The sequence below is a fragment of the Canis aureus genome, chromosome 38 (assembly GCF_053574225.1).
Source record: "Canis aureus isolate CA01 chromosome 38, VMU_Caureus_v.1.0, whole genome shotgun sequence".
Taxonomy (NCBI): domain Eukaryota; kingdom Metazoa; phylum Chordata; class Mammalia; order Carnivora; family Canidae; genus Canis; species Canis aureus.
Window position 1 is genome coordinate 23,751,687 of NC_135648.1, and position 11,277 is coordinate 23,762,963.

The 11,277-nt window shown below is 52.9% G+C and overlaps 1 protein-coding gene across 1 annotated transcript; it reads right to left on the reverse strand.

Annotated features, from left to right (window-relative positions):
- Positions 1 to 242: 242 nt before the first annotated feature.
- Positions 243 to 8,447, reverse strand: OPTC (opticin). Its single transcript, XM_077886950.1, has 6 exons — positions 6,691 to 8,447; positions 5,629 to 5,764; positions 3,975 to 4,133; positions 2,989 to 3,191; positions 1,755 to 1,850; positions 243 to 1,252 (listed from the first exon to the last, which is right to left on the reverse strand). Exons 1-6 carry the CDS (start codon positions 6,907 to 6,909, stop codon positions 1,082 to 1,084), a joined length of 984 nt encoding a protein of 327 aa, XP_077743076.1. The 5' UTR covers positions 6,910 to 8,447; the 3' UTR covers positions 243 to 1,081.
- Between the last annotated feature and the right edge of the window lie 2,830 nt (positions 8,448 to 11,277).

An 11,277-nucleotide genomic window follows, 5' to 3' on the forward strand; every position in this document is an offset into this window, starting at 1 on the left:
CGTGGAAACCACAACCTACCCCTAGTGGGTGAAATAGCTCCTCAGTGGTGCGCTGGCAAAACTTGACAACCAGCTCTCCCTCTCTCTCTCTCTCTCTCTCTCTCTCTCTCTCCACCCTCCTCTCTCCCCCCTCCCTCTCCCCCCCCCTTCTCGAAGGATCCCAATGTGTAGCCTTTACTGATAACCGTGCTGCAAATACTCCCACCACGGCCAGTTTCAAACTACCAAGGTGATGTCACCGAGAGTGTCATTGGGGAGCGATGAGCACGTGAGCGATGTCATTGTATAGTATGTCATAGACATAAATAAGTTCAAGAACATGGTTACTAGTAAAATAATTGGGAAGTAATGAGTCTGAGTATTTATTACATTTATTTTCAACATCATATATTTAAATGCAAGCTTATAATTTAATCTTTAATAAAAGCGGTGTTTAATGACTGGCGTATGAAATTCTGGAAGATGTAACAATTGGTTCTGGAAGCCTTGTAGTAAGAGCTGGCTAAAGCATGCCACTGCTTCTCCCGCTTCCTCCTTTTCTTCTCCTCTTCCTCTTCCATGACTTCCTGACATTCTGTGTGGGTAGGAGGGATGGGGAATATTTGAATGAGCTTTGCTGCAGATGCTACTTTTCTCTGAGTCAGGAGCCGTAAGGTTTTCCTTAACAGGAAAGAGGATGAGAAATGCGAATTTGGTTACTGAAGGACATTCTGCACATGCACACGTGTGTATGTCTACGTGTGTGTATATCTGTGCATCGGTGTGTCTGTGTACATGTGTCTGTGTGTCTATGCGTGTATGTCTCTGTGTATATGTCTATATGTCTATATGTCTGTGTATATATACATGTCTGTGGATGTATATCTGTGTACATCTGTATATATATATGTGTGTGCATGTGTGTGTGTGCTCGGGTGTAGCAGGTGGAGGAAGGGAGTGGGGGTGAGTTTTGCAGTTGGCTCGGGAGGCTGATTCCCCTGTGAACAAAGGACACCCTGTGGAGGTGGAGGCAGTCTGTGCCTTTGGCAGGTGGTGAGGCCCCTTGCCGGGGAGTGGGGAGCCGTGAGCTGGGAGCCGTGAGCTAGCAGCAGTGGCCCGTGGGGAGCCGAGGCAGGCAGAAGTAGGCGCTGGGGAAGAGGCCCAGGTTGATGGGATTGCCATCCAGGCGGATGTCTTCCAGCCGCCTCCGGCTGTGTTTGTGCTCCTCGGGGTCACAGAAGGCGTCTGTCTGCATGGTCTCTATCATGTTATTCTGGAAAGAACACACTGACAGCTGCCAAACCTATGCCTGGAGAGGGCCCTCAGGCATTACTGAAGGCAGATCGGTGAGCTCTCCCCACCAATTCCCCTCTTGAGAGTGGAGAAACTGAGGCCCTTATGGGCCATGAAAGGCCATGCAGCAAAGGAGGGAGGAGAGGTGGCCCCTGGAGGCTGGATCAAGAGCAAGGGGAGAGAGTAAGAGAGACAAGAGAGGAGAAGGAGACAGAGGGGAAGGGAGGCAGGGAAGGAGCAAGTAGTCAGGTGAGATGGGATATAGGACATGGAGGGACAGGAAGCATTTTTAGGAGAAGGAAAGGAAGGCGGACCCACTGAGTCTATGGACAATGGTCTGGGCAAGATCTCCCATCCCTATTTCCAGGAAGCTCCCAGTGAAGGAGGTGCTTGCCCCTACTGCCTAAAGATGCTCCTGGTTATCTGCCCCCTTCCCCTCCCCAGCTCTACTCAGTGGTCTTGCTCCTGGGGAGGCTGCTTACCTGCAAATGCAGCGAACGCAGGCTTGGGGGCAGAGGCCCAGGGATGGAGTCCAGAAGGTTGTCAGCCAGGTAGAGGAACTGCAGCTTCTCGAGTGCCTAGGGAGGAGGCAGAGGGCACAGGAGGCTGGCCAGTGCTGCTGGGCCAGGCAGTGAGGGGCGCCTGGTGTGACTCTATTCATTCACTGAGGGGTTTCCCGAGCCTCAGCCCCATGCCAGGCTCGGTACTGGGTGCTCAGGGGATGCCCAGTCTCTCCGGAGCTCCCAGGCACTCACTCCCACCAGAGGTAGAGGGACTGCAGGTGCCACTGAGATCTGGCAGCCGAGGGAGCATGGGGGAGCTGGTCAGCTGCTGATGAGGAGCAGGGCAAGGGCCGGCAGGGACGGGGTGGGAGGGAGGACGAGGGGACCAGCCTCACTCCAGCCTCAACTTTTCTGCTAGCAGAAGGCATTTTTCCCAAATGAAAAGTCTCCAAATGCTAAACCAGGGACGGCTGTGAGGAGCGTGTTCGGGAGACACCCAGAGCAGCCGAATGATGGCCACGGGCACACAGGAGGCCAGGCGGAGAGGGTGGCAGAACTGGGGACAGGCTTGTCCACACGCCTGCTCATTTCCTCAGGGGACTGCTCCTGGAGCTCATCCCAGCCCGTGAGGCGGGCAGCCGCAGGGGCCTGACGCGGGCCCTGTGTTAGCTCGCCCTTCCCGTGGGCACCGGCCGCCAGCAACAGTCAGACTGTCTCCTTAAGCACTTGCTCACAGAAAGATGGTGATTAGTCAGCTAGTGGCGGGGAGGAAAAGTTTCCGTGGAGTTAGAGTCGGGTCTGGCAGGACTGCAGGTCACATGCTAGCCAGTGTTTTAGGGGAGCAGAAGCTGAGGGTGCAGACAGGTGGATGGAATGGACGTGCGGAAAGAGGCCAAGAGGCCACATGCCCAGAAGAGGGACAGTGAGAGCTGCTGACCTTGGCTTCTGGCAGCACCCACCCCCCATCTCCTGTAACAGGCCCACGAAGCCAGAATGTCCTTCTCCTGGAGGTCCTTGGGCTAGGATGTTGTTAAACAACCCCCCCACACACCTTTTTTTTGAGTCAGAGTCAGTCTCTTGCAACAACAACAACAACAAAAGGTTAATAAAACAAATGGGAACAGATGAAGAAAATGGGGTTTGATTTTCATACCCTGAACAGGGTCAGAGCAGGGATAGCCCATGAGGGCCTGGTGTGTGCGGATAGGCTCACCCTGAGAGCTTCAGGCTGTATCCCTGAACTCTGGAGCTGGTTGTGGCGGGCATCCAGCACCTCAATGGCAGGGGGCAGCGCAGGCAGGGCTGCCAGCTGGTTCTCTGGGAGGATCAGGTCCTGCAGGGCGGGCAGCAGGCGGAGGGCGTCGTCATCAATGGAGGAGATGGAATTGCTGGAAAGGTCAATTCTCTTCAGCTTTACTGCGGGGCACGGGGAGAACACAGAGACACAGCGCATGCCACCTTTCCTTGCCCTTGCTGGACCCACCTGTCCCCTACTCCATCCCTTTTAAGACAGGGAATGCCAGCCAGTTCTCCACCTGGATGAGGTCCAAGCTGGAAGAAATAATGTTATAAACCAGGACCCTGTAGGAAAGCCCTCAGATTCTGCAGTGCTTGCCCATGGAGTTCTGCCCTGAGTGGTGGCTGCCCACCTTGGATGGGTTTGGTAGAGAGTGAGATTCAACGGGCCCACCAACCCCTGGACCCATTCCACCCCCACCCTTTACCATTAGTTTACACAAAAAGATGCTATAGCCCAGAGGGCTGTGAGAATTAGTGATGGAATCTAGGTGAGAGCCCAGGTCTCCTATTCGAGGTGAGGTATAAGGAGCAAAATAGACAACAAACGACAAGCAGGTAAACAGTGTCAGTGCTATGGAGTCAGAACCCAGGAGGGCACAGAACTACAGCAGCTTGGAATCCTGAAAATGTAGGCTTGATCATATCTCCCCCTTTCCAGCTTTCCAGAGCTTTGAAGGGAACAGAACACTTTTATTATCCAAAATCTTCAAGGGAAGGAATTAGAGAGACTTCGGGCTATTTCCATTTGGTAGCTGGAGAGAATGAAAACTAACAGGGAAAGGCTACCTCAGGTGGGACACTGTGTCTGTGACTATTTGTGTGGCTGAGTGGCAAGGCAGATGGCCCTGGGGCACCCCCATGCCAGGCCCATCCCCCCTCTTCTGCCAGGGCACTGCATACTCAGCCCCTTGAAGTCTCCAGCTCGAATCCGGCGGATGCGGTTGAAGCGGGCATACAGGTAAGTGGTTGTCTTGGGGAGAGGAGGGATGTTCTCCAGGTCAGCATCATCACAGTACACAGAGGAGCCAAGGCACACGCAGATGAGACAGGTGGGCAGGCCTGGCCCAGGTGGAAGACAGAACAAAGGGAGACCCTTCTTAGACTTCCTTTAGCCTCTGGGACCAACGGCCCTCACTCCAGGGAGTGTCTGAGCCCTGGCCAGAACTGAGGGTCACGATGCACTAGGGCAGTGCTGCTGGCTGCTCCCAGCCTGGCACTCAGACCCGTTCCCAGGTACTACCCGGTCCTGGCTCACGGGTGCTTTTATCAGGCTCCAGTCCTATGTAGGTTTTCCTGGACCTATGTGAGCGTTTCTAGGACATCCATTGGTTTCTTTTCCATGGGGCTCCTCTCTGGTCCCCAAAGGCACACTGACAATGAAATAAAGCCAGAATTAAGTGGAATGGCCCAGGGTTGCTGGCTCTGCCAGCTGCCTTTTGGGTGAGGAGTAAGACATGTTCTGTATGGCTCCAAGAAATGTAATAGAGCCACGATGGAGTGGCTTTTGATGGAGTGCAATACATTTTCCCTTCTTGTCAGCATCCCAGTATTCTATTGGGAAACAGCTCTCTACTGTTCTCATTCCATGACCAGTGGTCATTAGACACAGGCCAGGCCATCAAACCCAAACTGGCTTTAAAAAATTGGGAGGCACCACTGGCTCATACCACTGAAGAATGCATGTGGTTTCCATCATGTGTCATTACAAGGGACAGAGATTATGGGAGACCACCGCCAGTACAGCTCGAAGGGGAAATTGGTTAACAGCGACACATCCCCGAGATAAAGAGGCAGCTCTGTTTTGCAGGCAGTGACTAGTGTAGGTGGAGCAGAGAGGAGCTCAGTGTCCTTCTTATCCCAATGCCTTGAATGGCAGGTTCAGCTGAGGCCCTTTGCAGTCCTGGGAAGCCTGGGATTCTATAGCTCTAGAGGTCATGGATTCCTATTGATGCCCCAATACCCAAGGTCCACCCAAGGCAAATATCTCAAGAGAATAGGAACCGGGGACCAGCAGGTCAGGAATTAACTGCATCCCTCCTCTGCTTCAGGCCTGATCCCCAGCAGAGTGCCACCCCCTTATTGCCAGCTATGCCAGCGTCCCAGCCTCCAGGAGGGTGTCAGGAAGGGGAAAATGCTACTAAAGAGGGAATTTAGAACTGAAAAGCAGTATGACTGCTTCATTTGCCTCCGTGCCAAGTGACAGCCACAATGTTATTTATTCTTCTCGACAGGCTTTTAATTGTCTCTAATCTAATTACCATTCAACCTGCTCCCGTAGTGATGCTATTAATTAAGGTAGGGTGGCTCTGCTAGGCATAGCAGAGTCCTTGCCTTTTTCCTCCATCCCATCCAATTTGTACATACAGCCCAAAACCTTAGGTTTTCTTTCTGTTTCTTACTGTGGCTATTTCTCCTCCTCTCCCTTACAGTGAGGGCTAGCACTGACCCTCTACTTCCTACCCTGACCACACTTGACTGTGGGAGGCCTGGGGGCTGGGTCATGACTGCAGATCCTCTGGCCTTTGCATATTGAGTCCTGTGACCGTGGACTCACCGTGGCTGTTTGGGGAGCCCAGGACGCCCAGCTCCGTAGGCCTGATCATCGTGGGCTTCAAAGATAGGGTCCTTGGAGTCATTGTGCTCTGAGCAGAACTGATCCCGGTGGGAGGAGCCAGGTTGGTCACTTTAGCCTGGAGACATAGCACACAGCACACACTTGGCCAGGTTTTTGCCTGAGAAAGGACTTTACTTTGAACTTTGGGGACCTCAGTGACTAGTTTTACATTTGCAAAGAGTCACTGTGGAGAAAGAGGGAGGAAGGAAGGGAACTTCTTTTTTAAATTTTTAAAAAGATTTTATTTATTTATTTGAGAGAGAGAAAGAGAACACAAGCAGGGGAAGGGACAGAGGGAGAGGCAGGTTCCCGGCTCTGGTGCCAGGACCCCAGGATCATGACCTGAGCAAACGAAGAGGCTTAACCAACTGAGCCACCCAGGTGCCCCAGAAGGGAACTTTCTAAAGACCAGGGGATCCAACATCTTCCCTATATGGAGAAGGAAGTGGACCCAGGGAGCACTGAGGATCAAGGAGGCAGGCAGCTGGCAGCCCTGCTGTGCCAGAGCTAGAATCCACATCTCTGGATCACCCAGGCCAGCGTGCTTCCCCTTGCCCAGCACTGACCAAGCTCACGCAGCTAATGGGTGTAGGCTCCAGTTCAGCCCCTTGGAAGGCAAGAAAGGGCCAGGAAAAAGCTTCAGACCAGAAGACAGCATAAGAGCAGATGGGGTGGCAGAGCTTCTTTTTCTAACGAGAGGATGAAGACAAGGCTGACCCCCTTCCCAGCAAGATACGGCTTATGATCTTCCTTAAAGGCATCAGGACAGATACATGACTTTTAAGGGCGAGGTGTCCCACCGAGTTTACTACAAACCAACAAAAAACTTGAACGTTTGTTGTCCTGTTTCTTAGTGTCATCTAAGTGACAAGTTCTTAGGGAGGGACCAGAATTTCCACCTCCTGGGGAGAGAGGAGGAGGCTTGAAACACCTACAAGGGGCCAGGCCTCCGGTGCTCAGCGTCTTATAGGGAACACCGCCAGTCTGCTGTCGTGCCCTTACCTCAGGGAGCTGGTCCCCGTAGTCCATGAGCCCCTCGTAGTCGCTGAGGTCAATGACCTCATCATAGTTGTCCGGGCCCAGGACATAGTTCCCCAGGACTACATAAGAATCACCTTCCCCGTGCATCTCATCTCTCCGCTTCCTCTCCTTGGGGAGAGAAGCTGTCCCCGCTTCCAGCAGCACCAGGGCCAGCAGGCTCAGAAATGCTGGGAGCTTCATGGGGACCCTGGGAGCAGGTGGCAGCAGAAGCGAGAATGGGGTCGAATCACCTCAGCGTCCAGTCCTGGGGACAGGGCAGGAGGAAGGGCAACAAAGAGGCAGGGCTCTCTCTCGAGCGTCGTGGGAACAGTTCACAGGCTCACCCTGCTTCCCATTCCCACACTTGTAAACCCAGGCCATTCCTTGTACACTCAGCGTGTTCATTGCATGTGCAAACCCCCTAAAGGCTGGGGTTATGTCTGGGGGTGGGAGAGCATCTCCTGGCAGCCCCTCCCACCACCACCCCACGTTAGTGCCTAAATGCTCCCACCCACACTTCTATTCACTCACACAGGCGTGTGTAGACACCTGGCAAAAGCTCGTTCGCTCCTCGCATGCCTGTTTCCTAGCTGCCCACCTCCCTCCTGATTAGGCACATTCTCGTGCACGTCTACGGATGTTCTCTCTTATACAGCCACACACACAGAGTACAACCATTAGTCACTCAGCTAGATTTAGATAAACTTCATCATCAAGAAGTCTTGTGGCTTTTTAAAGGATTATTCAGGAGCTCCTAAAGAATTATTCATTCACTCAACAAACATTCATGGCATGTCTGTTATGTTCCCAGGCACTGGACTTATCTCTGGGCGGCAGAGGTATGCAGAAATAAATAGGGCACATCTAATGAGAGTTCATTCAGAGCACCTGTGTTTAAAAACTAATGTATAATCTAAAAAAGAATGTTTATAAAATATACTTTCTAAATGCAGCTTTTTAGTAGCAAATGATTACAGGAAACCAAGTGTTCTTGCAATGTGGTAGTGGTAGTACGTACATGTCCCGAGTCCCCTGGGTCTCTGGGTGTGTGCACAGGTGAGTATGTATGTGCGTGATGGGCCCGTGAGCATGTGATGAGCATGTGTACATGTGTGCACACATGGGCAGGCAGGGGAGGAAATGGGTGTGGTGTGGGTGTGAGGGACCTGGTGTGTCTCTGGTAGTGGAATCCTCCCCAAAGCCAGCTGCATCAGTGCCTCATGAGCGGGATTCTCCCTCTCTATTCATTTAGCTGGGCTAGGGGAAGCCCTCTGCAGCAGCAACAAGGAGCCCTCCATCAGAGCCTTCCCCCATCCCTTCCCTCCAAGTTCCCTGCCAGGAGCCCTAAACTCCCTCCCTTCTTCCTCAGCTGCATCTGCCAGCCCAGCACCCTAGCCCTTCATTTGCATCCCGGTGGGCCCAAAGCCTCAAACTGTGAACCTTACCCTGCAGGTACTCCCATCCTCCTGTTCCAGAACTGAGCCTCCCCTCGCAGCTTCTAGAGAAGTGGGGACTCTGGCGGAAAGGTTGTGCAGGTTGTGCGCAGTGGGCCAGGGTATGGCCAGGGAGCTGGGCTGAGGCGGCCAAGGCCAATCAGACTTCTCTTCTGACCGGTGTCCAGCTGTTTCCCCTCCTCTTTGCTCAGCGGGGGTCCCCCGTCTTATTCTTGTGTCTGGTGAGAAGGAATTCTCTCTCTCCCTCTCCCCCCCACCTCTCCATAGGTCCCCCCTCCCTCTCCCCCTCCTCTCTCCTTCTCTTTCTCTGTCAGCTCCTCTTCTCTTCTCTAGGCATTTCTTCAAGGGGCTGACAGTTCCTTGTCTCTAAGGGAGCAGCAGCAGGTGATGGAGCACTGAGAGGGATGAGGCTTACCTTTCTAGCTTTTTTTCAGACAGAATCCAAAAATTCCAAGAGGCCAACTTAAGGCACTTTGAGCACACTGCCACCCACCACCTGGGGCCCCAACAAGAATCACCAGGGGGAGGCTCTGCAGACTGGGGCAGTTCTTCCACGAGAAAGTGAACGTGGATGAAGTGGATCTCGAAGATCATCTAGTTCTCCGATGATGATGATGATGATGATGATGATGATGATGATGGCAAGGAGTATGCAAGAAACGTTCTCCATCCACTGAGGTGCACTCCGGTCATGCACACCAGGAGCCACTGGGGAGGTCCACAGGGGGCTGAGAAGAATCTTCTTCACCCCCATCCCCTGTCAAAGATGTCTGTATAGGAGACATTGTCTTTTCCTTGGTTTGTCAGGCTGCTGTGTGAAGGCAGGAGTGGAAGGGTCTGTGTGTTTGCCAGAGGTGTTCCTCAATGCTGCCCCTTGCTCCCTATTCCCTCCCGCTGACCAGATACTGAATCCTGACTATGAAGCCTCCGAAGATCATCTAGTCCCAACCAGCAGGGTGTTATCCAACAGACAGGAAATGTGGGTCCAGCTAAGTGCAGTGAGTCCCAAGGTCACACAAAGCCAGTGCGGGGGCCTAGATTCGTCTAGAGAGAGTTGTCCTTTGTTCATAGGACCCTGGCTCTTTCCCCCTTATCTCCCCGACCCTACCCACCCCAGCTCCAAGATCATGTGCCTAGATGCCCTCAGAACAGATGGCTTTGGCAAGACTCCTTTCTGCCCTGGCACACTAGCCCAGAGGTGCAGTCTTGGCCTGCAACGTCCCTGGGCACCAGCTGGTGAGGGGGTGGCATCCCCCAACCCAAGGACCTGGTCACCACAGGAACATACATTCCCGTGCCCCTGGCAGCCCACCATCTGGGGAGAGGCAGCAACAGAGGCTCTGCTGGGTGAAGAGAGAGATAGCCCTGGAGCCAGCAGGGTGCCCAGGAAGCAGATGGTACACTTGGCACGCTGTCCTCTCTGACTTTCTTTCCACAGCCTGGGCTTTGCAGGCCTTCCCCCATCCCCCAGTCAGGCTGGGCTCAGCTCCCCTTCCCATCCCACAACATTTATTCCCTGTGAGGAAAGCAAATGCGACTGTTCATTCATTCTCCCTGCCTGTTCCCACTCTTCTTCCCCACTTTCTCAGCAACAAGCACTTCAAATGGTCCTCCCCCCACGCCTTTTCAAGCTCTGCAGGCCACAGGCACAGCCAGTCTCCTCTAGGGTGCATGCACAGGCTCCCCTGCACCCTAGGAAAGAGCCCCTTTGAAGCAGAAGTCACTTCTCAGACCCTCTCCCAGCTTCTACTCTCACATTTACAAGCTTGGCCGTCACATGCTCTAGTTCCTATGGAGACTGGGGACTGTCCATGGCACGCGTGTGTGACCTGTGTGGGAACCCACTAACCATCATGCCATTGTGGCATGCAGCTCAGCATCCTGGGAGCACACACAAGGGCGCCTGAGGTGCAGGTGCCCTTCTAATCCCTGTGTCTCATTAGGAGAAGCACAAGGCCTGCTGATGGAAAGGAGGTGGCAGGCTGTGGGGACAGGAGTCTGGCCAGCTGACCCTGTTGCTGCCCCTTTCTTGGGCAGGCTTGGAAATTTCAGGAACCCTCCTGCTTTTTGGACGACAGGGATATATTCCCTGCTGAGGGCTTGTAGCCACATAACTCTGTAACCTAAACACATTCCTCTGTCTTCCTCAGGCGTGCACACACACACACACACACACACAATTGCAGGGTATACTCCCTTTTGGCTCATGCTGTTTCAGCTCCTGGTTATATGCTTTTTTCCCTCTCCTTCCCTCACCTGAAGATCCAGCTCAAATGTTAGGAATCATTCTGGTGTCCCTCCACGGGGGTAGAGGACCTCTCCACCACGCTCTTTGTATGCTGCGTTACTACACACTCAGGATGCGGGATTACTCCACGGACTTTCCCCTTTCCCAAGCTAAGAATTCCTCAAGGGTACAGACAAGGATATTACCTCTCTTTGAATTCTTAGCTGGCAACCTTGCACACAGTCGATGTCCACTGAAAACCTGCTGAGTTGAACTAAAGCAGGTATTAAGGAGGCACAGTGGGAGCAGTAGGGCAGCATCGGGCAGTTTTCATTCTAAAGAAAATGGTGTAGACTGAGGGGCCCATAAACCCACTTCTGGAATCAACCTTCTGCCTGAAGACAGACTTCCGGGCACCTGGTTCATGCGCTTCCGCATGGCCTGTAGGACTTTGCTCTTCGCCCTGGTTGCGGTTCTGTCACTAATTTGTCTTTCCTGCTGTGGCTCTGGAGCTGGATTGTAAGCTCCACTTGGTGGAGAATTATTCTGTGTCTCTCTGAATCTGGCTCCAGATGAGCGTTTTGGAGACCCTCAACAATTTGATATCTGTGGTTTGAAAGACTCTGAGCCTCTGGGCTTCAAATGTAGCTATCAGATCTCTGATCTGACTTTAGGAAGAATTTTTCATGACAGTTGTGATTCAGGGTAAATTTGCCAAGGAAAGACTTTGGAATTGTTTTCTTAAGAGTTTCTTAGGAAGCAGAGCCTTTCTCCATCCACCTCCTTGGAGCCAGGTGAGAGGTGGGGGGTGGTGTGTGGGGGGGAGAGGGGTAGCAAGATAACTTCAAGGTATTCTCAACTTGTTCACACTGTCAAGTTCAAGCAGGA

Bases quoted from the DNA above. Each gene is read 5' to 3' on its own strand.
- OPTC (XM_077886950.1), bottom strand. From the start codon at position 6,909: ATGAAGCTCCCAGCATTTCTGAGCCTGCTGGCCCTGGTGCTGCTGGAA. The intron at 3,192-3,974 runs GTATGCAGTGCC...CGTGCCCCGCAG, and splicing joins TGGAGACTTCAAGGGGCTGA to TAAAGCTGAAGAGAATTGAC. The intron at 1,253-1,754 runs GTAAGCAGCCTC...TGTTCTTTCCAG, and splicing joins TGCGTTCGCTGCATTTGCAG to AATAACATGATAGAGACCAT.